Below are 24987 nucleotides of genomic sequence, written 5' to 3'. Positions count from 1 at the left end.
CTTTCCTTCTCTTTCACATCCTTTCCCAAGCCAAGAATCAAGAATCCCTCTCATTTTCATATTCTCCCTTTCCCATCTCTCCCTAATCCCCTTCCTCCTCAATCCTCTTCATTTCACTTCCACATAGCACTGCAGCTGCATGGCTTCTTCGAGCCTCAACCATTCCTCTCAACTTTGTCTTTGTGGTGAGTACACGAGAGTTTGAAAGAATGAAAGCTTTTAATTTTTGGGTTTCTGTTTTTTTTACTGAAGATGTTTGATTATTATTTTCTTAATGGTGAAAGCAGGGCGATTTCTCATTTCGTTCACGGAATGCTTGACTGGGTTCATGGAGTGTCTGAGGAAGCTTTTCCAGTGTCCCCAGCATAAGCCACCCATGAGAGAGGAGAATAAGGTAATTTTATTTCAGGTTTTTTCTTAATTATTATGATATATTTTCCCAACATCTTATTTGTTGTGATAATCCTAGAATGAGTTCAACACTATGTTTGGAATTGAAAGATTTAGAGAAAAGAAAAAAAAAAAAATACAAATTTTGAGACATGAATTTGTAAATGGAAATAGTCTTAGAGCCCAATCTTTGATATAGAAAAAATGGAGGAAAGCCTTAAGCTATATTTGACAACTATTTTAGTAAGTTTAGTAACTATAAAATCATTTTTTGTTTTTTGTTTTAAAAACAAAAAACAAAAGTTCTATTTATTAACTGTTTTTAAAAATTGTTATATAATATTTTATAGAACAAGAATTTGTTTGGAACCTGAAATGTTTTTAGTAAGTTTTTAATATTTTTAAATAAATTTTAAAAATAAGTTTATATTTAGAGTTTTATTTTTAATCATTATGCATATCTTTATAATAATTATTTTAAAATAATTTTTAAAAAATAAGTGAAAACAACTAAAAAATGTTATCTAAAAATACTATATTTTCTTTTTTAATAATATAAAACAATTTATGATTGTCAAACGTATTTTTCAAATTTTCTTGTTTGTTTTAAAAAGTAGTTGTCAAATAAGCTCATATTGTTTTCAAATAATATTTTTTTAGTTGTTTTCACTTTTTTTTAGATTTATTTTTTAAAATGATTAAGCAAACATTAAAAATTATTAAAAATAAAACACTAGATGTAAAAATTTATTTTTAAAAACATAAAAATTATTTTTAAAACATTATAAAAATATTAAAAATACGATAAAAATATTTTAAATTTTCAAATAAATTTTTGTTTTACAAAATATTAGAGAACAATTTTAAAAAATTGTTATTGAAAACTGTTTTCCAAAACCAATTTTGAAAATAATTACCAAATAAAACCTTATATTTTCTTAGGAAATCCAAAGATTTTATTTATGTTTATATGATTCGTGTAAAAATACATAATCACATTGTATACTTTGAAGGAAAATGAGGTTTAATTAAAACTTTTAGCTTATTGATTTGGATTAACCTTTAAAAAATCAATTTTTTTTAAAACTTAATAATAGCTTTTTCATATATACGTATAACTTTATCAAAATATTTTTTATTTTAAAGAATAGTTTAATATGAAGATTATAATAATATGTATTTTCTAGAACCTCTTTTTAGTTTATGTAGAACATTTTTTTCATATAAAATACAAAATTTTATCATACCAAAATTACCATTTTAAAATTATGAATTTAATTTTAATTTTGATTACTAACAAAAAAACCGAAAAAAAATATTTTAAATGATACCTTAATAACTTGTTTAGGATATTTTTAATTATAAATTAAGAAAATAAATTACTTTCTTTTTAATCTTCTCTAATTTATATCATAGGCCATTAGGTTATAAGGGAAGTATGTGTAGATCCTGCTCAAACCAAAGCAGGGCATGCCTAGCCTAAAATCATGCCAAATATTTTGTCTTTCAATTCTATATTTGGTGTTGTTTCTAAATTTGAATCATAAATTTGAAAGTAGTTTTTGTTTTTGTTTTTTTGGTTTTAAGAATAAAAACATTTTTTTTATTTATTGTGAAACGCTTTTTGAAAGCAAAAGATTGAATTACAAAACAGCCATCAAACAAACCCTGATATTTCACGAAGCGGCTAAAGGAGTCCCGTGATGTCAGAACTCAGAAGTGCATTCCCGAGGATAGTTGAGTACTTGAGATTTTTGGGCCCAAATTTCAGCCATATGGCAATTAGATGTCGCTCACGTGACCAGTGTTTATAGAAGCAATCCAAAACGGAGTAGGCCCAAGATCAAGTTTAGGATTCATAGTCATATAATTGGCTTTGGCCCATGGAATCATGGTCACTGACACATTCGCATCACGGCTCTGTCCTATCATGCCCTCATGCCCCATATTCTCTTCCTATTCTCCTCCACCATAGTCGTGAATTTAATTATTAAATATTCACGTCGAATAACTTTTTTGGTTTTTGATTTTTTCCTTCTTTTGGTGCGTTGTTGCAGTGAAATATTCTATTCGAATGTCCCCTTTCATTACTAAGATCACCTGAATTCACTCCATTTATAATCAGAAATTATGTATTATTAGAGATTGAGAGTAAATTTGAGAGTGATTTTTAAAAATATTTTTAATATTTAAATGATAAAAATTTTCAAATATTAAAAGTGTTTCTTAACATTATTAACAAACGTGTTATTAATAATTTTAAAAATAACTAAAAAATAAATTTTAATATCATTTTTGTATAAAAACTTAAAATCTAATAAATCTTTTAAAACTATTTTTAAAATAAAAAATCATTTAAATTGATTTAAACACTATAAAAAAAATCATTTTTTGTTATATGATTATTACATCGAAAACATTATAAAAATAAGTTTTCACGTTTTCAATACGAATCTACTAATAAAAGCACTGTAGCTTTATTTGAAATTCTTCATAATTTTAAATGCTTCACGTAACTTCTTTATCAATCTTTTTTTATTTAGTCGCTATATAAATATTCCAAGGCCCACACTAACTTTTAGCCTACTTTTCATTGAATTGATTTTATATGCCTAATTAGCTAATGATGCATTAAAATCACTACTTGCTTTTTTAAAAAGTATATAAAATTATTAAAAAATAAAAACACTAAATATAAATTTGATTTTTTTAAAATGTTAAAAACAAATTTAAATATTTTAGGTTTTCAAATATATTTTTATTCTATATAAATCAAAAAAATATTTAAAAAAATTATTTTTGAATCCAGATACTGATAATGCTTTTAGGTGCTTTTGGTAAATTAATAATATAGTCTAAGATGTTGCAATTTTTTTTGGTAGGGGTGGGGGTGGGGTGGAGTGGGGGAGTAGTTTGTTTTTAAAGAAACAAGATGAACGACAGAGGTTCTACCTAAACCACCTAACCAAACAGTTCCTAAGTAGCTGAAGACAAGTGTAAAACACTCATTACAAAGCCCAAAGCGTTCAAAGTCGTAAGTTCGTAACAGCTCTTCCTCACCAATAAGGCAATAACACCAAACTTTCTTCCGTTATCATCCAAAAATAAACCCTTTTTCGTGGTTCCACGTAACCTTCTTCCACCGCCCCTTTTTGAAAAAGCCAACAGAATATTCCACGTGATCTCGATTAAAATCAACGGCTTTGATCTCACCAATCTCGTGACCTGGCGCTAATCAGGGTTAGTTCTGTCAATTCACCATATCCGAATCTTTAAATATCAGCGGAGAGGAAGGCTTCTATAAGTGCCCTATTTTCCCTCTTCCATTCCAACTTTGTTTTGTTTTTATAATATTTATTATTTCTGGAGTTTTCTCTGTTTCTCTCAGTGTTCGGACTCGGCGATAATGGCGAAAACCATTCTGATCACCGGCGGTGCCGGATACATTGGCAGCCACACCGTTCTTCAGCTTCTGTTGGGCGGATTCAGGGCGGTCGTCGTTGACAACCTCGACAACTCCTCCGAAATCGCCATTCACCGCGTTAAAGAACTGGCTGCTGAGTTCGGCGACAACCTCGTCTTCCACAAGGTTCAGCCCTCATGAAATTTTATTTTGCCTCAATTCGAGCTTTGTTGAGTGTGTTGCGTCAATTTGAAGTTTTTGAGCCTTGGGCGTTAGTGAGTTTGTTCATCAATTTGAAAATTTTGATCGCCTTTTGGGTTTCCTTTTTGTTTCTGATTTTGTGTGCGCTTACAATTTGAGTTTTGTTGAGTGTGCCGCGGCAATTTTAAGAGTGAATATGTTACCTGTCAAAAAGAAAAAGTTGAAAAGTGAAAATGTTCATCATTTTGAAATTTTTGGGTATTAGGTGCTTTTTGAGGGGTTTTTTTTGCGGGTTTTCTTTCTTTTCTTGTCTTTTTTTTTTTTTTTTTTCATTTTCATTTTCATTTTCTGCCCCCCTCTGATTTCGTTGATTCAATTGGTGCTTCAAGGCGTGGGTTTTTGTTCTTCTTAGTTGATATAAGTGTTATTTTGTTTAGTGTATTAAAACGACGTTTCTTTCATTTGAGTAGTCTGTTGGAAAATTATCGATGAAGTTGAGCTTTTGAAATATGGCATGCTTTTAATACAATTTTCACTTTTGAAGTTTCGATGTAGAGGCAAATTGTGTTGTATAAGCGATTCATTGAACTAGAATCAGAATTTGTTTGTTGTTTGATGGCCTTATCTGGAAATTGTGCTTTCACATGCAGTTGGATCTAAGGGACAAACAAGCGCTTGAACAACTTTTTGCCTCAACAAAGTAAGCATTTTTTTTTTTTTGGTAGAAGCTCCTGCTTTGCACCATATACAGTAGAGATTAAATTGGATATACCCTCCAAGTTGTTCATCCCTGAATGTTTTGAATAGGTTTTCTTTGAGGATGGGATCGATCTTAATGCTTAGGTCCTCTCATGCTTGGGAAATCTTTTAGCTGTGACATTTTTGCTATCTGTGACATCAAAATCTTTTAGCTGGATATGCTGATCTTTATGGCATGCGAACCATCAAGTGCAAATGTCTAATGCATTGCTTGTATATCCATCGAACTCTCCATTTTTTATTCAAAATATTAAGATGGGAGGACAGAGGTTTTATTGATGATCCAGTATGGATGAGATTACGCCACAAGAACAAGTATACAGACTGAAGAATAGATTTGATGTTACATGTAGAAATTTATGCTTCTTGCTCAACTTTATGTTTTATAACTCTTTCTTACTTTGTCCACCTTGTTTCCACTGCAGTTTTGATGCTGTCATTCACTTTGCTGGGTTGAAGGCAGTTGGTGAAAGTGTGCAAAAACCATTGCTTTACTATGATAACAACCTTATTGGCACAATTACTCTATTGGAAGTCATGGCTGCCCATGGATGCAAAAAGGTATTATCTCTGGCACTGCTGCTCTATTCATATTCATAATGCATTGTTTTCATAACTCTTGCTTCTTGTTGAGTAGACACATGTAATGTCTCAGCTATTTTTCTAATTTACAGAACTTATACTCTGCCTTCTAATAGACCATGCACACTATCAATGAACTGTTTTTTTGCAACTAACAATTGATATCAGTATGAGATTATTCATTTACCAACATAAAAGCCCTCCGACTATTATGTGAAGCTGATTGAGAGATGCATGCCTTTTTTTTAGCATGTTTCTTGTGATGTTACTGTTTATATGCAACTCTGTTCAAATGTCTTCACTGATTTCTAATTTCTCAATATTTCAGCTTGTTTTTTCATCATCAGCTACTGTTTATGGTTGGCCAAAGGAGGTTCCATGTACAGAAGAGTTCCCGCTATGTGCTGCAAATCCATATGGACGAACCAAGGTATGCTTTGGGCAATGAACAGAGGCAATAGTTTCGGTTCAGGCATACTAAAGAAACAGATTGCACATAAAGGAATGGTTAGAACCTTTACAATCTGTTTCTTCTTTATTAGCATCTGTTCTAACAACTGATGAGGTTGATCCTTTCAGCTTGTTATTGAAGATATATGCCGTGATATTTACGGTTCAGATTCTGAATGGAAAATAGTGTTGCTGAGATACTTCAACCCGGTTGGTGCACATTCTAGTGGCCATATTGGTGAGGATCCTCGTGGAATCCCAAACAACCTTATGCCCTTTGTGCAGCAAGTTGCTGTTGGCAGGCGACCTGCACTTACAGTTTTTGGAAGTGACTATTCAACAAAGGATGGTACCGGGGTATGTTTTGCATTGTCAGCATATTACGTTATTCATCTCTTTGGTTATTTGCATGTGTGTCTAGATTTGCTTATGTAGTAAATATTGTGAACTATTAAATGTGATGTGGAAATGTGCTTTGAATGTTTGGACAAGGGGAAGCGTTATTCAAAGAGCCAGTGTGAAAATGATGAGAAGTATTCAGGAATCGGAATCACCTGGTTGTATTGAGTAATGGATTTTTTCCCAAGTCCTAGACAATGTGTAATATAAAAATAGTAACTGAACGCAAACATGGCTGTGGTTTCCTTTTCTGCTCTCTCTCTCTCTCTATTCACACACACACACACACACACACACAAATATATGTCTTTTCTTCATTGCCTTCTGTTCTCTGTTGTCATTATGTATCAGGTCTTATACACAGTTTTCTATGTGGTTTATGGTAGTGTCAACAGTGTGTATTGATCACCCTCTTAGAATGGAAGTTGGAGGCTTAGGTGATATAGGAATTATATTGCATTCTAGTTTTCTGCTTGTGACCTAGGTTTTGATGTCAATAATGTGTTGATGTTTACCTATTTTCACTTTCAGGTCCGTGATTACATCCATGTTGTTGATTTGGCAGATGGGCACATTGCAGCTTTGTGCAAGCTATTCAACTCAGAAATAGGTCAGTATTCTGAAATTGTTCTTTGTCCATGATTGGTTTCATGTGAAAATATCAAATTTGCTTCTTTGATTTGCTTCCAATTTGCTAAATGGTTGCATATATGAGAGTTATGCAATCCCATAAAGGACCATGTCTGTGAAAAGGACAATTGTGAGAAAGTCACTGCAAAAGTGAAAATAATTTAACTCATTTAGAGGTAAGAATTTTTATTAATAGCAGATGCAGGAGACACAGTCTTAAGTGACAACACTGCTATAAATTACTCGAGCAAATGGAAGTAAAACTTGTCGACATTGATTTTCATTTGATACCTAACTGCTAAAACTTGTAAACATTGATTTTCATTTGATATCTAACTGCAGGCTGTGAAGTGTACAACTTGGGAACAGGAAAAGGAACATCGGTTTTGGAGATGGTTGCAGCATTTGAGAAGGCATCTGGAAAGGTGTTGAACAGTTTAACATTTCCTACTTTAATTCCTCTCTTCTGGTTTTCCAACTCCCAAAGAAAAGATTGAACCTTTTTCTAAGAACTTTTTATTTCTAAGTTGAATATATGTTGTGGTTCTCCAGATTACTAAATGTTGTCCGTTATTATAATTATTCAGAACCCTGTTTTCCTCAATTGTGTGATTGCTTGGAGTACTCCATTCACTACCCCAGATTGAAAGATAAGACATGTAACTATTATAATCACTTGAGATGTCCCTTGTTTGGCGAATTAGACTGGCATGTGGGTTTGGGCCTTGAATCCCAAATACTATGTCTGGAGTTTGACTATCAGGAGAAGTAGTGTATGGGTTCTTCCCAATCCTAAATTTTATATGCTTATTCAATTGAGTTTCGCTAAGCTCAGGAGAGGGAATGTTTATTGTGCACCCAAATATGCAGTACTGAGAAGATGGGAAACCTGGCACAAAGTAAAATGAAATTCTGGTACAAAGTGCCACCTATTCCATTACCACTTCCATCACCAACCAAAGAAATTCCATAGCAGCAGAATATTCCAATTCTGCAATTTTGAAATTATCAGATATATTTGTTTCTTAATATATGAGTGCTGACCAATCTTCTGAACCTCAATCCCTAGGAAAAATACTATGCCAAGTTTCTTCTGAATATCATTAAATTGGCACTGAGGCTTTCTTCTCACCTATCCTGATGTTCCTTGTTCCAGAAAATTCCTCTAGTCATGGCCGGACGAAGACCTGGTGATGCTGAGATTGTTTATGCATCGACAGCCAAAGCAGAAAAAGAGTTAAACTGGAAGTAAGTGCTAACCTACATGCTAATGATAGAATTTTATTTATTTATTTTTTAATGCAAAATTTCAGATACCTATATGATTGTCACTTAACAAATAAATTAAATGGGTGATCACATAAGCTAGTTCCCATAAAGTTTGAGGGAAAATGTGAGGGAAAGAAAGTAAAGAGGAAAAGTAGAAGGAAATAAAAAATAGATTTAAAGTCAATATATTATTTTTATTACTTCAATCTTATTTGAAGTTATTTCACTTATTTAACTCCTTTATATAAAGATTAAATAACTTAAAAATATATAAGTTTCTTACTAATTTTAATTATATTTTGAATTTTTTTAACATTTTTTTTTCCTTAGTACTTTTCGGGATCCAAACATAGCTATAAAGTTTCCCAAACACATAATTAGAAGAGTTATTTTTTATATTACTGGTTGAGAGGATCTAATTGAATTGCACCATGATCACAACTTGAGAAATAATGGTTTAGAAATTTTCACACGCTTAGCATCCACGTCTCTTTTAATAATGGAAAGTGATGCTAGTAATAAATGTAATGGCCAGTATTATGTTCATCTCAGATGCAACTGCTCAGTTCAATGAAATTCTGACCATCAATCAGAATGTTTTACAGATCCCAAAACCACTAGAGTAGCTGAACTAATAAGATAGCAATTTCAACTAGTAATAAGTACTTGAGTATGGACTTGGAAACCTCCTATTTGCCAATTGAAAAGTTGGCCAACTTCCACTCCAGATATATTCTATTGCCCTTTCACGTTGTTGATGGAATATGATAGAACCCTCTAACAGTAGCAGGACTTCAAAAGGAATATAGTTTATAACCTCTCTCAAATTGAGCATTTGGATCTTACACACAAAAAAAAAAAAAAAAAAAGAATTAGAACATAAGTGGGAAGATTTGGTTTGAAAATCTTGGTTGTAACCATACATGAAAATGAGTCTTATGTCACTTCAATTTGTGTGATGTCCCTGCAGGGCCAAGTATGGCATCAGCGAGATGTGTCGGGACCAATGGAATTGGGCCAGCAAGAACCCCTATGGCTACGAATCGTCCCCAACACAAGACTAAAGGCTGGACACCTCTAATCCATGTATTTTTATTCATGCTTAGATTAGGGCTCTTCAACCATGTCAAACAACTTATAATGTGATGATATACTTCTGGATATAGAAGCCCGGTAATGTTGCGCTGAGTTCTCCAATTCAAGTGGCATTTAAGGGCTGGTCTCCTGTAAAGCCTGTTACCCACCACCCATTTACTTTTATGACAACTTCTTTTCAAGTGCACCAGGCTGTGTTGTGGTGTGTGATGGAGCAATGATGCTTCAATCTGATCCGTACCCATAATAAAACTGGGCTTTTATTCTTCTGGCTGAAGTAGACAAAAGGAGATAAAAAAAAAACAGCAGCCGGAAACCTTTTTTCAAGACAATTCTTAAAAAGCAGTTTTCGGAGGAACAAACTTCTATTTAAGAACAATTTTCTAGGTTTATTCTTTGTGAATATGCTATTATGCTCCTACGGACAAACATAAAAGTTGTCAAAGCATTCTTCATATTTTAGAATGCTTTACAAAAAAATGTTAAAGACATATCTTGAATTTGTTCTTAAAAATGTGTTTTAAGGATTTTTATTTTATTTTTAGTTACAAAACTATTTGTTTATATACTGAATAAATTTTGAATCGAAAATGTTTTTCCCTTTTTCTGTTTTTTATTTCGAAGTTTTTTCCTATAGAATTAAGGAAACATCTAAAAACACAAAGAATGAGTGGTGAACGTTTGCATCTCATGTAAATACAAAGTGCTCTCATAGAAAAAAGATCCTGTTTTTAAGTTTTAAATTCCATAGCTGCTGAACTTGCCATTTTTAACGTTGGATTACAAATATACGAGATAGGGATCAAAACAAATGAGAGTAGAGTTCAAACAAATGAAACCAAAGTATAAAAGAATAAGATTGAGATACAAACCAACAAGATGTAAGTACAAAGTGATACCCTAAAATTGTATATTTAGGGTTTTGACAAAAAAATAATCTTTACATGGGAAAAAAAATATAAATTATAAGTATTTTGACAAAATAATGTTCAAAGTAATCTTTTTGCAGGCGGAGTTACTTTATTTATTTATTATTATTTTATGTTGAAACCACATTTAACAAATGCAACTTCATTTTTTAATTAAATCCGTATTTACCAAATACAGTCCCATTTTTTGATTGAAATCACATTTAACAAATGGAGTTTCACTTTTGATTTTTTTTGCATTTTTAGCTTTACACTTTTACATGTTTTTTCATGATTTGGTTTTTATATTGCCTTATTTTATTCATATAACTTTATTATTTTAAAATTATTAATTTATTAATAAATAAAATAATAATTAATTGATATTTTTTCAAAATTTATTTATTTGAAGTAATACTACATTAAGTTTAAATATATAGATTTTCTTATTATTAAAACCTGTATTTTTAATTTCACTTGAGAAATAATCTTTAAGATACGCATTGAGATTTTTTTTGTCATATCTTAATTTTAGGTCTTTCCCTTTCAAAATATGCGGTCATGAAACTTCCAAAATAGGATTCAGAGGCAGTGGCGACCATGGATGGAAATCAGTCGTGACAAGAAGTCGGTCCATCAAGCTCTTTGAAAATTAGAAGAAATATTTAATATATAACTTTTACGATTAAATAAACTTTACCCCTCAATCTTTAACATGTTTTACGCTTTGTTTTCTCATATTTAAAACCTGATATTTTATCCCAAAAATTTATTAAATATCAACACTTTACCTCTAATTACAAATCCTTCATAAAAGTTATAAATGAGATTGATCTTTTTCGGCACTTTAATTCCATCATCAAGTATGAAATTTGATAAAATCAAATTTGAATCGAAAGGTCAAAGTGCCTAATATTGAATTTTTTTTTTCCTTATTGGAGGGCTATTTTAGCCCAAAACCAGTATATATGATTGGTCTACTTTCATAGTTACCAATTTTTAGTAATGTAATGGTGAAGATTCTAGTAGAGAATAATTGTTCAAAATTAATTATGAATGCTACTTTCAAAACCGGTATCAAACTTACCCCAACCTTTGTCGGTGCCCGCATTCTTAAGCCCATGGTGGGGCTGAGCCCTATGGGTGGTGCCGGGACTGAGGCCCTTGAATGTGTGGACCCTGTTAGAATTTGAGCCACAGTACTAGCACTTTGCAACTTGTATAATTAAATTAAATGCAAAAACTCCAAATCCAGGAAGACATGCCAGGAGTGTTGAGAGAAGTGGTGAACGCATCTCTATTCCAATGCTAAAACCACAAGAATGGTTTAAACCATAAAGACCCAATAAAGCTTTTGAGGTAAATGATGAAAGTTGAATTTGGCTTTGACAAATTCCCCTGCCCATCCCACACTCTTATAATTTTAAAGCTTTAGTGCCTTTATTCCACATTCTCAAGATAGTGGTCCCTGAATGATTAGAGTCTTAAATTCAAAATTTGAAGGCCCTAGACCCGTAAACCTCAAGGCTCCGTTTGGATACTTGCATATGTAGAATTAGAGACATTAATAAATGGAAGACTGAATTTTAAGAGCATATTCAAATGTCTGGGGCATGTTTGAAAACCGTTTGGATTTTTGTTTTCTGAAAAAAAGAAAAATAAAAAAGTATGTTTAATAATTAAAAAATTATTTTTAAAATAGAAAATATGATGTTTTTAAATGACATTTTCGAATTATTTTTATTTGTTTTTTAATAACTAATTTTAAAAAATAATTATATAAAAACATTTAGATATAAAATTTATTTAAAATATTAAAAATAAAATAAAAAAGATTTAGTTTTTTAAACAAAATTTTATTTTATTAAATATGGGTAACATATTTAAAAAAAAAAATATTTTATTTAAGAGTGTAAAAATTTATTGACCTATTCAAAATTTGTTCTGAAATTGAAAATCATTATCCATGTTTTAACTTTCTTCATTTTTGTCTGAACTAAAATTTATGAAGGGTTCCTTTTTCTTCGAACAAACACAAGACTAATGGACTCTGCATGTGTTAAGAATGTTGTCATCAAAACAAAGCTTCCGTAATGTTACAAAACCCCACATTTAACGTTAAAAACTAAGCCGTTGCAGGCCCCACACTATTAATTATCCAAATAAACTTGATTTTTTAAAAATTAATTTCAAAATTTAAAAATCCTATACGTCCAAAATATTTAGATACGTTTGATTGAAATTTTATTCTTTAAATTTTGTTTTTATTATAATTAAAAATTTTGAAAATCATGTTTGATAACTTTTTATTTTTATTTTTATTTTTATTTTTTGTTTTATGGTAAAAAAAAATTAAAGTTAAAAATGTTTTTTCGATTCCCAAAAATTTTTTAAATAAAATTTCAAAAGTGCATAAATTTTAAAAAATTTCCCCCTTGTTTGACCTTTCCGAGCAAATTTTCTAAAAACGTAGAATTGCAAATTTTTCCCACAGGCCAAACAGGTCCTTAGTGCTGGAAAGTGACTTTTGAACTCGAAAGTCTGGATCACATCCTCATCGCTAGAAAAAACACCGGCGTTGCAGTCTTTGTTATTTACTTATTTGTTGAGATCTCTTTGTCCAAAGCTTAAGCCACAAATATAATAAAACCCAATAAGCGGTTTGCTTCACCCACCGCCTTTCTCTCTCTCTCTTTTCTCTCACCTCAACTCTCTCTATCTCTTGTCGGCACCGCAGATCTCCGATCTTCGGCGAGAGGTGGTCGGAGCTCGACCTGAGGACGTTTTCGCCGTTACCGATCGGAGATGGAGAATTTGATCTCTTTGGTGAACAAGATACAGAGAGCTTGTACGGCTCTTGGTGACCACGGCGATGAGAGCGCATTGCCGACTCTGTGGGACTCGTTGCCGGCGATCGCGGTGGTCGGAGGCCAGGTCAGCTCGTTTTCTCTTCTCTTGTTGTGGATTTGTTTTTTTTGATCTGTTTGGTTGCTCAGAAACGGAAGGAAAGTATTGAATCAGCAAATCGCGTGAGTCTTGGACAGTGACTTAGTTGAGTCGTGCTGAGTTTGATTTTTGAGATAGGGAAAAATAAGGCCGTCGATTCCTTTACCTGTGTTTATCTTGGCAACCGAACATAGTTGATGTGATTTCAACTAATGCTTTCGTGTAGATTGGAGTTATAATATGTGTTCTATTAGGTGATCGAAGTGGATTAAGAATCAAGTTGTAAACCTAGGTTTATGCTTTTCTTTTGTGCTTTGTAGATCTTCGGTGGAACTTAGATGATCAAAATCTTGAGGATCTGTTGAGTACATTTCATTTCAATATGTTTTTCCTCAATCCTCATGCGTCTCTGTCGTGTATTGTAGAGCTCAGGAAAGTCTTCAGTGTTGGAGAGCATTGTTGGAAAGGATTTCTTGCCTCGTGGATCTGGTAATCAAGGGCAATATATGGTTCTGGCTTTACTTGTTCACTGCAATTTTTATTCTCAAAAGTTGAGAAAATGATAAATGCACATATATATGCAGGGATTGTCACTCGGCGCCCTCTTGTCTTGCAGCTTCATAAGATTGATGAAGGCAGAGAATATGCTGAGTTCCTTCACCTCCCAAGGAGAAGGTTCACTGATTTTGGTAGAGTTACTTGTCTTTATCCCAATTTTTGATTTGTTTGGATTCTTTATAGTTTGAAAAAGTGCTATATTGCCATGCAACCTTCTCTTATGTGCATGACATTATTGAACAGATTTTACCTTAACATTTTTTCCACCATATATTATTGCATCTTTTAGTCACATGATATTTTGTGTGTTATCATGATTTCTAGATAAGATGATGCTCTGGTGTGTTTTACTTACTAGTGCACGAATCCATATTAGTTCTAATACACACTTTGATCTGAACTATATTTGTGTAGCTGCTGTGAGGAAAGAGATTTCGGATGAAACTGATAGAGAGACTGGTCGCACCAAGCAAATCTCTAGCGTTCCGATTCATCTTAGTATATATTCTCCTAATGGTAAGAATTTATGGATGTGGATCTTGTGTAGCTAATGCCCTATTGATCTCACTTTTATAACAATGATGTGTTTTACTTCATGTCTTTATCCTATTTAGCATTCTATTTTTCTTTTTAGTAGGAAAGAGGCCATGGATTGATAGCAGGGGGTAAATTTTAGAAATGAATTTGTATTTTTGTGAATTTATGAATTTGGATTTTCTTGACAGTTACTGGCCCCCATTTTTGAAGCATTGTCTTTATTTTTCCACAGTGCAATCTCAACATTTGAATAAAATGCTATTATGCTCTGCTAATGGGGAAGACATTTAATTAACTCACACAGCCTTATGCACCACACATACCCTTTTCCCCATTCAAATTTTCCTTGGCCTGCATCTTCAATTTAAAATCATTCCCCTCGTGTCAAACAGTTCTTCATTTTAAAATCTTCATGTCAAATTTTGACAAACATTTCTTCATTTTAAAATCTGCATCTCACACATATACTATTGTAGTTGTTAAATTTGTTATTCTTTTCTTATGATTTCTCAATTTTCTCATGATTTACCTTTTTTACGTGGCAGTTGTCAACTTGACACTAATTGATCTTCCTGGGCTTACTAAAGTTGCTGTTGGTAAGCTATAAGTCTTCCAGTGGTTTGGCATGTCATTCATATTTCACACTCTGTCTCTTTGTGATTTTGTATTCATATCATTTAACATGACACTGACGACTTACCTTGGGCAATGTAGAGGGTCAACCTGACAGTATTGTGCAGGATATTGAGAACATGGTTCGCTCATTCATTGAAAAGGTAATTCAAAATTTAATGCTTTGGGAATGATCTATTTATTTGACAAGTTATTTTCCACCATCTGAATTCCCATAGATGGGAAACTTTACCCTCTAGGCGTCCAAAACTATGAATAAATAAGTAGATATGTCTCAAAGGATTTCTCCTCCTCCCTTCCCTTGCCTTAATTTTCTTTTCTCCCCTTATGTATCTGTTTTCCTCATTCTCAGATGCTGTTGAAAATGGAATGTTATTGTTTATTTTAACATCATATTACTTATGTAAGCATGGAGAGTGGATAGGGCTGCAACTTAGGTGGGTTAGAAGTCTAACACGTGTCAAATCCACTATCATTATGTTCAACTGTGTCAAACTTGTGGGCCACTCAATAAAATAATTATTTTAAAGTTTATTCCGTATAAACTATATTATAGAATAAAAGGTTAAAAGTTAAATGTCTCAAAACCTGAAATTATGTTTGTTAGTTATTATTTTGTCATAAATGACAATGCGCAAACTCAAATTTCAACATTCTAAAATATTTTAACAATTAAACAAAAATGATAAACCAATTAGATAATTAAAGAGTGATAAACCATAGCCTTGGATAATTAAAAGGTGAAAAATGTTAGAGTTTATTCCTTATCTTTTTTATATTTTTCATTTTGTGGTTGACCTATCTTAGCTAATGGATAAGGATGGATTGGGACATTGTGGGTACTAGGATTTTTTTCTCTGTAGGTAATGGGCGGAGGGTGAGATTTTGGAGGGATAGGTGGTGTGGGGATTCTCCTTTGAGTGTGTCATTCCCAACCTTGTTTGATTTAGCTATTGATAAGGAGGCGTGGGTGGTGGATTTTTGGGACCCCTTGGCTGAGGGAGGTTGGAACCTTTGTTTCTCAATATCCTTTAATGATTGGGAGGTTGAGGAGGCGGAAAGCTTCTTGAGGCGGCTGCATGGGAAGAAAGTATGTGATGATGTGGTGTTTTGGACTGAAACAAAGAGTGGGAAATTCTCGGTCAAATCCCTTTACAATGCTCTAGAGCTGGGCAGCTTTTCTTTGTTTCCTTCAAATTGCATTTGGAACTTGTGGGTGCAACCTAAGATTAGCTTCTTTGCTTGGGAGGCTATGTGGGGCAAAGCTTTAACTTTGGACTTAATTCAAAAAAGAGGGTGGGCCTTGGCAAATAGATGCTTTTTGTGCCATGAGAAGGAAGAGATTATAAACCACCTGCTTCTTCACTATACTAAAACAAGGGTCTTGTGGAATTTGTTCTTTACATTGGTTGGGGTGTCTTGGGTGCTACCTTCTTCAGTTAGAGGGATTCTCCTTAGTTAGCATGGTTCTTTTGTGGGCAAAAAGCAAAGAAGGCGTGGAGAGCAACTCCTCTATACATCTTTTGGACAGTTTGGAAGGCGAGAAATAGATTGACCTTCAATGATGATGTGCTTTCAATCCAGAGACTCAAATACCTTTTTGTTTTTTCTCTTTGGTCAGAGACAAAGTTATTTATAGCCGATCACCCTTTAACTTTAGTTAGTTTTTGTTATTGGGTGGGCTCTGGTTAAGGTTGTTTTTTGACCCAATTGGGTGTTTATTTTCTTGTTCTTTTTGGCTGGTTTGGCGGTGGGTGTATAGGTATTGTAGACCTTGAGTCGCTCTTTTGGCATCTCTTTTCAATAGATCTTTTCTTTACCTATAAAAAAAAAAAAAACTTTGTAAATAAAATAATAGATAATAATCATAATATAATTTAAAAATAATAGATAAATAATAATATGCAGGTTTTCAAGGTTGCCAAAAATTCAAACCCACATCCCCGCCTGACCCTACCCTATTCAAACCTTGCTCATGCCAACCCAAACCTCAGGTTGGACCGACCCAAGTTGCAGCTCTAACAGTGGAGACAATTAAATTTTCTGGTATAGCAATTTTACCAAGAGATGGAAAATTGTTGACTTCATTTTTAAAATTTTTTAGGGAAGTAACAGTTCATATTCTTTTGGAATGCACCACTTATTTTAAGATAACTAGGAACACAATGAGAGATTAATTCCAAAGAAAACCCCAAATGTTAAGGGCTCGTGATGAGGATGAATTTCCAATTAGTTGGAATTAAGAATTAAGTTAGGATTAGTATTCTTTGGAGTTGAATTTGGAGCAATTAATTATTTGAATCATAAAGGTTATAGGAGGTTAGAAGCATAAAGCTTGTTTTTAGCCTTTCTAGCACTTGAAAACAATTCTTTTTGATAAAACTTTTCAAGTGTTAGAAAGGTTAGAAGCATTTCCTAAAATCATTGTCAAATGGACTCTTAATGTTGCACAAAATATTCTTTTCTATATATAAAACAATTATTCTAGTCAATGTGGTGTAATGACTTTCTTTTCTGCTGGTCCATTTTTCAGGTAACTTAGTTTCCTACTGAATTTCAGTCTATAGTTTTCTATTATTTATACATAGATGAAAATTTTTAATTTTGCATTCTTTTATTTGCTCAAGTAAGCTTTTTTGTGCAGCCTAACTGTATTATTCTAGCAATATCACCGGCCAATCAAGATCTTGCCACGTCAGATGCCATTAAAATTTCCCGTGAAGTAGATCCTAAAGGTAACATTTGGTATCTCTTCTTCTAGGCACGACAGATGCATATCCTATTGTCTACCTTGCATTTTTTTTTTTCCTGGGCTTTAATCTTGGTTATTATCTTTTTTCCAAGAAGAGATTTCCTCTTGATGAAAGTCTCAAATTCAACCACTGGTTGTTATTACATGTTACATATTTTGAAAGTAATTTTCAACTTTTGAACTTAACGAGTGCACTCTGACAATATTGTTTTTCCCAGTTATGAGCATATTTGATGTTTTAGTTGTTTGATTCTCGGTTCAATTGGTATTGACTTTTCAGGGGAGAGGACATTTGGGGTCCTGACAAAGATTGATCTTATGGATAAGGGTACTGATGCAGTTGATGTAAGCCCACTTACTTTCTTGTTTTGATAGTGAACAAATAATAAATTTTCAGAAAACTGCTTTTCAACCAAATGTTGAGAAGATTGCTTTGGTTTCCCTAGGAAATGTTTTTGTGAGAGAAAAACTGCTCTCTGGCATTTTATTTGAGAACTAAATTCCTTCTGATTCTTCTCTCCAATGAGCTGTTCTTGTTTTTTCATATTTCCCTATATATATGTGTGTATGTGTGTGTATGTATGTATATATATTATGCCAAGTTTTAAAAACTAAAGTGAAAAGAAATCTGCCACTCTCTTGCTCCTCTGTAGGAATATGACAGCATACGGTTCATGTATTTCCTTATATTGCATTAATACATAGAGGGTTTAGATAAAAGTTGGTACATCAAAAGTGTTCAGTATTGGTACACACTTTTCTGAATCATATTTTTTGGATTGGGTAGATACTGGAAGGAAAATCTTATCGGCTTCAATTTCCTTGGATTGGTGTTGTGAACCGTTCCCAAGCAGATATTAACAAGAGTGTTGACATGATTGCTGCTCGGCGTAGAGAGCGTGAGTATTTTGCTAATACCCCAGAATATAAGCATCTTGCTCACAGAATGGGTTCTGAGCATCTAGGAAAGATGCTTTCAAAGGTATGCAAACAAATATGTGGCACTATTTGTATATATTTTTTTCAATTAGCGTGGATCAAAATCGTAATTTGCTATTTTCTGTTGTTCCTATTGCTATTATTACTTACATATAATGATAAATTTTTCAGCATCTGGAAAATGTAATCAAGTCAAGGATCCCAAGCATCCAATCCCTTATCAACAAAACAATAGTTGAACTTGAAGCTGAACTGAGTCGCCTTGGAAAGCCTATTGCTGCTGATGCTGGAGTAAGCGTACTCTTTTTGTGTTTTCCTTTTTAAGCATAGTTCATCACTCACAACCTGTAATTGCCTTGTAAGGATCAAACTGACCAAATATGCCTCCATTTTTTTTTTTAATTTCTTTTTTGTGGGGCACTTTGTTATCTGATTACCCTCAATTAATAATTCTACAAGAATTATTAATGATAGATTGCTAATTACATGCAGGGAAAGTTATACATGATCATGGAAATTTCTCGTGTCTTCGATCAGATATACAAAGAGCATCTCGATGGCGTGTATGTATCACACTTTGGTTTCCTTTCATAATTATGCAAAATGTCTCTGCCCAGCTGAGTTCAATTTTACCTCTCAGGTCTAAATCTATCCTATTAGTTTGAAAAGAATCCCTCTTTAATATGTGCATTTCCATCCACAGGCGCGCAGGTGGTGATAAAATTTACCATGTCTTTGATAACCAACTTCCTGCTGCTCTGAAAAGGTTGCAATTTGATAAGCAACTCTCAATGGAGAATGTACGAAAGCTCATTACTGAAGCTGATGGATATCAACCCCATTTAATAGCTCCTGAACAAGGATACCGTCGACTCATTGAATCTTCAATAGTTAGCATCAGAGGTCCTGCTGAGGCAGCTGTTGATGCGGTATGTTTTAAAATTTGTAAGAAATTCCTTTAGAAATTACTTTCGAACCATGTGAAGGTTGTTTGACACATTTGATGCCCCCCATAATATCTCTCGTCCTTTTATCTTCTTGTGTGTTTTGTATGTACATGGATTTTTCAAGATGGTTCCACCTTTTGTCCAACCAACAACTTGGTTTAAACCCTATGGAAGATAGATTGCAAGCAATCTGCAGATGCCAACTTTAACAGTTTTCAAGGATTTTCCTTGATCCAAAGAACCATGTTACCCCTTTCTATACCATGTTTTTGGCATCAGTTTTCTGAAATCGAGCAGTCAGTTCAAATGTTCTCACCAATGGCCAGACCTGCATGCTTATATTTTTTTCCCTTCAGTACTTGAATCAATTTTTTGCATGGACCCCAGGTAGAGAATAATGGCAGGAAATGTTGGTCTGGGCACTCAATTTCCAGCTTGAGAAAACCTGAACTCTGCTTGCTGGCTAACAGCCCTCCACCTCAACCCAGATCAATTCTGATGGTTTGGTGGATTAAGTATAGTAGTGCTACCCTTAATATTGTTTTCTCAAATTTTAGGCATCGCTTTATTTGAAAATCTTCATTTTTTTCATGGATCACACTACTTTGTGCTCACTTCTTTTGTAATGCAAAGCAAAGACCACTATTTGATCATTCTTCTCTCTCTCACTCACATGATTCCAGGTTCACGCCATATTGAAGGAGATGGTTAACAAGGCTATCAGTGAGACTGCAGTACGTTACTGACCATGCAAAATTTTTATTTTTTCTATTTTTTCCTTTTGGTTTTTTGTTTATTTGTTTTGGGCCAACACTTGTGATTTTCATTTTAACCACTGACTATTCTTGATGGCTATGGAGAAAATCTTTAGTCATTTAGGCTATGTTTGATTCTTGGAAAATTTGAGGGAAAATGAGAGAGGAAATGGAGAGGAAAAGTAGAAGGAAAGAAAAAGTGAAGAAAAAAAAAAATTGAAGTTTATAAATTATTTTTATATGTTTTTTTAAACTTATTTTACTTATTTGAACTTTTCTATTGTTTTTTATGTCGTCGTTTTGTATTTATTTATTGGGTTTGTGCTCTAGTGTTCTTCTAAATTTTGAGTGTGAAGTATTTGGTGGAAGTTTAGGGAAACAACTAAAAGTTGTAGGCAGCCATCATAAAAGCACTCTATGGACATTAGGAATGTGGATTGCATACTACTTCGGACTTGAACACCATGGGAATATTTGGAATCCAAGAAGTAACCAATAGATGATGTGAATTCTCACCCATATCCATACTTTAGAAGTCAAAACTTTACCCAATAAATAATAAAATAAAATGTTGAACTCAAGGGATGAAATCTTCTGGCACCTTGTCTTTTCTGCGAGTTCGGCTAGTAAAGTTTGTCAGTGATTGTACCATAAACCTAGGTTCAAATTTTGTCCAACTTTGGCTACCTTCTTCACTTGGCTGTCCATTTACGAAGATGACAAAACACACACAGACATGCACAAACAGAAGACCTGCATGCATTATGTTCTGCAGATCAATACCGTTTGCCCATCTTTTGGTTAGGGTTGTCATGCAATCGCTTTTTGGCTAATGAAAATCACAAACTTCTGCTGCTTTTGTTGGAAGTTAGAACTGGGTTTCTTTTGCTTCCCATTCAATTGGATATTGTTCCTCAGTTTTTTGAGCTGGTAAGATAAATTATCTCTTACTTGATTTACAGGAATTCAAGCAATACCCTGCTCTCAGAATTGAGGTTGCAAATGCAGCTTGTGATTCACTTGATAGGATGAGGGATGAAAGCAAGAAAGCAACACTTAAGCTAGTCGACATGGAGTGCAGCTACCTGACAGTTGATTTCTTCAGGAAGCTTCCTCAAGATATTGAGAAAGGCGGCAACCCGACGCATTCAATTTTTGATAGATACAATGACTCATATCTTAGGCGAATAGGTAAGTAATAGATACGCCCCATTTATAGCCTTGGAATATGTATCGAGCTTTTGCAGTGACTTAGCCTTGGTATATATATTGAGCTTTTCTTTTTCTCCCATTATTCAAACAGGAACGACAGTTTTGTCTTACGTCAATATGGTGTGTGCCACTCTTCGGAACTCCATTCCAAAGTCCATTGTTTATTGTCAAGTGCGTGAGGCCAAACGCAGCCTACTCGACCATTTCTTTACTGAGTTGGGTAAACTGGAGGTTAGAATGGATCTCCCTTTCCTATCTTTATAATTTATATTTCTGGTGAAACTTAAATCTTTGTCCTTTAAAAAAAAAAAAAAAACACTTGCAGCCCAAGCAGTTGGCATCATTATTGAACGAGGATCCAGCAGTCATGGCAAGACGCACTGCCCTGGCAAAGAGGCTCGAGTTATACAGAAGCGCTCAAGCTGAAATTGACGCAGTTGCTTGGTCTAAGTAGAAAGCCACGTATCTTACTTGGAATTTGGCTTTAGTTGGTGGCGTGATTCTTTATAATCGGTTTACCTTTATTTTGTGTACCAAATTCCAATAGCTGATTTGTCATTTTTTTCCTACCACCCGAGTGACATTTTTCATTGTCATCACATGTCACAGTTTATATATATATATTGAAGATGATATAGAAGTGTATTATTTCTGACGGTGTTCTCTTCGATCGCTCAGTGGAAGCTTGTCATATGACAAATCGATGATCCTAAACATCAGATACATGATGCATTGTGACTTTCTGAACTTTGGAGCGAGTATGAAGCCCGTATATTGAGGTATGAGGCCCGGTTTACCAACTTTTCTAAAAGTTGTGGTATAGTTGATTTAGCTTCCTTGCTGAACAATCGATTCTATAAACCTAAACTCCTAGGATTTAGGATCGCACCCATTACAGAAAAACAGAGAACACTGGTTTTTTTTTTCTCTATTTTTTTTCCTCCTCTTTTTGGCAACCAAATATGTTTCTTTAAAGAGTCCAACTGTTAAATAGGTGAAATAATCAAATCTATTCCTAATTGACGAATTGTTGAATTGGTATTGATCCAATACAATTAAGTTCTAGTGAGAGAATCAGGGCCCTCTGCCAAATCAGTTCAAAAGAAGTCTATAGATTAGAGAATTCAGGTGGGTAAAGGGTAATATAGGAAAGGAACAAACCTGGAGGGACGTCAACTTCCATGATTATTTGATCGGTACGCTAGTTCTGAAGGTTTTAAATAGGATTACCAGTCCCCCAGAGCTGAAGAGCGGCAAACTTGGACTCGAAATCCCATATAAAAGGAACCATTATTATTAGGGAGAATTGGGTTTTATACCCATTTTACTTTGATAATTAATAAAAACTCCTTCAAACACCTATAATTAATTATAAGAATATAAGATAAGAATAAACAAAAATACCCTTTTGAGTTACACCCATCATTCTTGTCTTTATATCACCACTCTTTATATATCATTTTCATAAAATTCTCCATTATTTATTTATTTTATTGTTTTTTTAAACTCCTTTAAAAATAATTGAAAATCAACATTATTTTTTTAAAAAAAATTATATTAATGATTCAAAAACTATTTTGGAAAATACTTTTGAAAAAAATAAGAATTTAAATGAATAAAAATTATCTTTTACATTTTAGAAGTAAATAGTTTAATGATTAAAACACTATTTAAAATAAATATATTTACTATTTTTTTCTTTTATACTAAAAAAGTATTTTAAAGTTTATTTTTTTACTATTATAAAATTAAAATTTTTTTTTTTTTTAATCTTCTTCATTCTTTATTTTAATAATTTTTTGAACATAGACTTTTGGTAATAAGTTATATGAAATGTTACAAATTTGTTTATTAAGGAATTTTCTTAATAATTTGACTTAATTGAAAATTTATTGAAATAAAAAAAAATGATGGATGAAGAGTTTTTATTTTAAATGTTCAATTAAAATATTATTGTATTTAGAAATAGATTATATTAATAAATAGTATAATAAATATTGAATTTTTATCATAGTTGAATGGTATATTAACCAATTTTAAATGAAAACAAGTTAAAAATTGTATATAAAGATTATGTTTGAGTTTGGTTTTAAAATATTTTTTTAGTTTTTACTTCTTTTATTTTTAAAAATAATTTTTATTTTCTATATTGTCTTTTTTTAAAATATGTTTAATTAAAAAAATAAAATTATTTTTAAAAATGAAAATTGAATACCTTGTTTAATACTATTTTTTTGTATAAAAATAATAAAAAGAATTAAATTTTATTTATTGATTATTCTTTTTTTTATTTTTTCTATTAGTTATTTTAATAATAAAATAAAAAATATAATATAATCACAATGAAATAAATGAATCAATCAATTGTATATTTTTTCACAAAAATATAATATGTTCACAAAAAAAATTGGATTTAAGTTTTCGCACTAAATGTATAAGGGGTGTAAAAGATTACCATTTGTAAAAGATTTTAATCGATTCTAAACCACTCATTTATATAGAAATTTCGATACTTTCCCCAGTAATGATGTTTGGGGAAAAAAATTTAACTCCAATTCATCCACCATTTTCTCAATTAAATCATTAGAAATATGGTTAACACATGTACGTAGACACATTACTTAAGAGGGATATATTGCGTCATTGTACAATGATATTACACTAACTGTACAAGGGAAATGTACTAAGTATATAAGGGTGTACAAAGCTACAATTTGTGAAAGATTTTAATCAATTTTGAATCATTTCTTTATTTTATTTGTTACCTACGAATTGTATATGAAATTTGCACTACTGTATAAGGGTGTTATACTTACTATACAAAGCAAATGTATAAGGAGTGTACCTCTTAACCATTTTTTTTCTTGTCACTTAAGGATTAGAGACTTTCCCCCCACACATTCCTTCACCTAAAAATTGTTATAATTTGAATTTTTAAATTTCATCATCCAAAATTTGTAATGTATGAGAAAAAAAAAATTATAATATATTTGCTTGACTTGATGACATCGTATTTTAATAATTTAAACCATGTCAAGTCCACATATATTCCATATTTAAAAGAGTATTTTAATATTTTTCAAATTATTAAATTATAATACATTATTCAATTAAAAATTAATTATCACCATTAGTTAAAAGTGACCATATTACAAAATAATATATTAAGACAATATCTATGTATTATCCATAAAATAGAGAAAATATTCAAATAATTGTTATCTTAAAGATATTTATATAAAAAATAACTTTTATATATATATATATATATATATTAGATAAAAAAAAAGAATAATACTTTTTTTAAGGTGTTTAAAAAATATTTACTTAAAAAAGGTAGTAATAATAATTTTTAACCATTGATTTGTAATATTTTTTTGAGAGACAAATAATTTGTGGAAATAGTGACATTTCCTTAACTAGGAATTAATTTATATGGTCTCATCAATTAATATTTGAGAGAAAGGTAAAGTGAATAAAGAGAGAACGAGAGAGAAGTGGGTAAGCCCATTGTTTTTTTTTTTATTTTTGACAACAAAGGGCATTTAAGAAAATTTTGAAAAATAATGTCCTTCAACTTAATTTTCATATGTCGTGGACTTAAATATAAAAGATATAATGA

The 24987-nt window shown here is 32.3% G+C and overlaps 2 protein-coding genes across 2 annotated transcripts; both read left to right on the top strand.

The window, feature by feature from the left end:
* The first annotated feature begins 3657 nt into the window (after positions 1–3657).
* LOC100261533 (UDP-glucose 4-epimerase GEPI48) lies at positions 3658–9365 on the top strand. The gene is made up of 9 exons (XM_010661042.3): positions 3658–3979; positions 4645–4694; positions 5179–5314; positions 5664–5765; positions 5915–6142; positions 6716–6794; positions 7157–7239; positions 7971–8062; positions 9054–9365. The coding sequence occupies exons 1-9, from the start codon at positions 3797–3799 to the stop codon at positions 9145–9147; spliced, it is 1047 nt and encodes a 348-aa protein (XP_010659344.1). The 5' UTR covers positions 3658–3796; the 3' UTR covers positions 9148–9365.
* Positions 9366–12530: 3165 nt separating this feature from the next.
* On the top strand, positions 12531–22020 carry LOC100256446 (dynamin-related protein 5A). Its single transcript, XM_002268492.5, has 16 exons — positions 12531–13020; positions 13458–13521; positions 13617–13721; positions 14005–14106; positions 14673–14723; positions 14842–14903; positions 17405–17495; positions 17793–17857; positions 18300–18494; positions 18623–18742; positions 18944–19014; positions 19155–19380; positions 20082–20132; positions 21116–21344; positions 21457–21596; positions 21691–22020. Exons 1-16 carry the CDS (start codon positions 12892–12894, stop codon positions 21817–21819), a joined length of 1830 nt encoding a protein of 609 aa, XP_002268528.1. The 5' UTR covers positions 12531–12891; the 3' UTR covers positions 21820–22020.
* The last annotated feature ends 2967 nt before the right edge of the window (positions 22021–24987 follow it).

Source organism: Vitis vinifera, chromosome 2 (assembly GCF_030704535.1).
Source record: "Vitis vinifera cultivar Pinot Noir 40024 chromosome 2, ASM3070453v1".
Lineage (NCBI taxonomy): Eukaryota > Viridiplantae > Streptophyta > Magnoliopsida > Vitales > Vitaceae > Vitis > Vitis vinifera.
The sequence above is the reverse complement of the archived record's forward strand: the minus strand, read 5'-3'. Positions and strand labels throughout refer to the sequence as shown.

Excerpts from the sequence above, each read along its gene's own strand:
- LOC100261533 (XM_010661042.3), top strand. The coding sequence starts at position 3,797 with ATGGCGAAAACCATTCTGATCACCGGCGGTGCCGGATACATTGGCAGC. Across the intron at positions 6,795-7,156 it reads GCTATTCAACTCAGAAATAG|GCTGTGAAGTGTACAACTTG; the intron begins GTCAGTATTCTG and ends ATCTAACTGCAG. Across the intron at positions 7,240-7,970 it reads TTGAGAAGGCATCTGGAAAG|AAAATTCCTCTAGTCATGGC; the intron begins GTGTTGAACAGT and ends TCCTTGTTCCAG.
- LOC100256446 (XM_002268492.5), top strand. The coding sequence starts at position 12,892 with ATGGAGAATTTGATCTCTTTGGTGAACAAGATACAGAGAGCTTGTACG. Across the intron at positions 13,021-13,457 it reads TCGCGGTGGTCGGAGGCCAG|AGCTCAGGAAAGTCTTCAGT; the intron begins GTCAGCTCGTTT and ends CGTGTATTGTAG. Across the intron at positions 19,381-20,081 it reads CTGAGGCAGCTGTTGATGCG|GTTCACGCCATATTGAAGGA; the intron begins GTATGTTTTAAA and ends ACATGATTCCAG.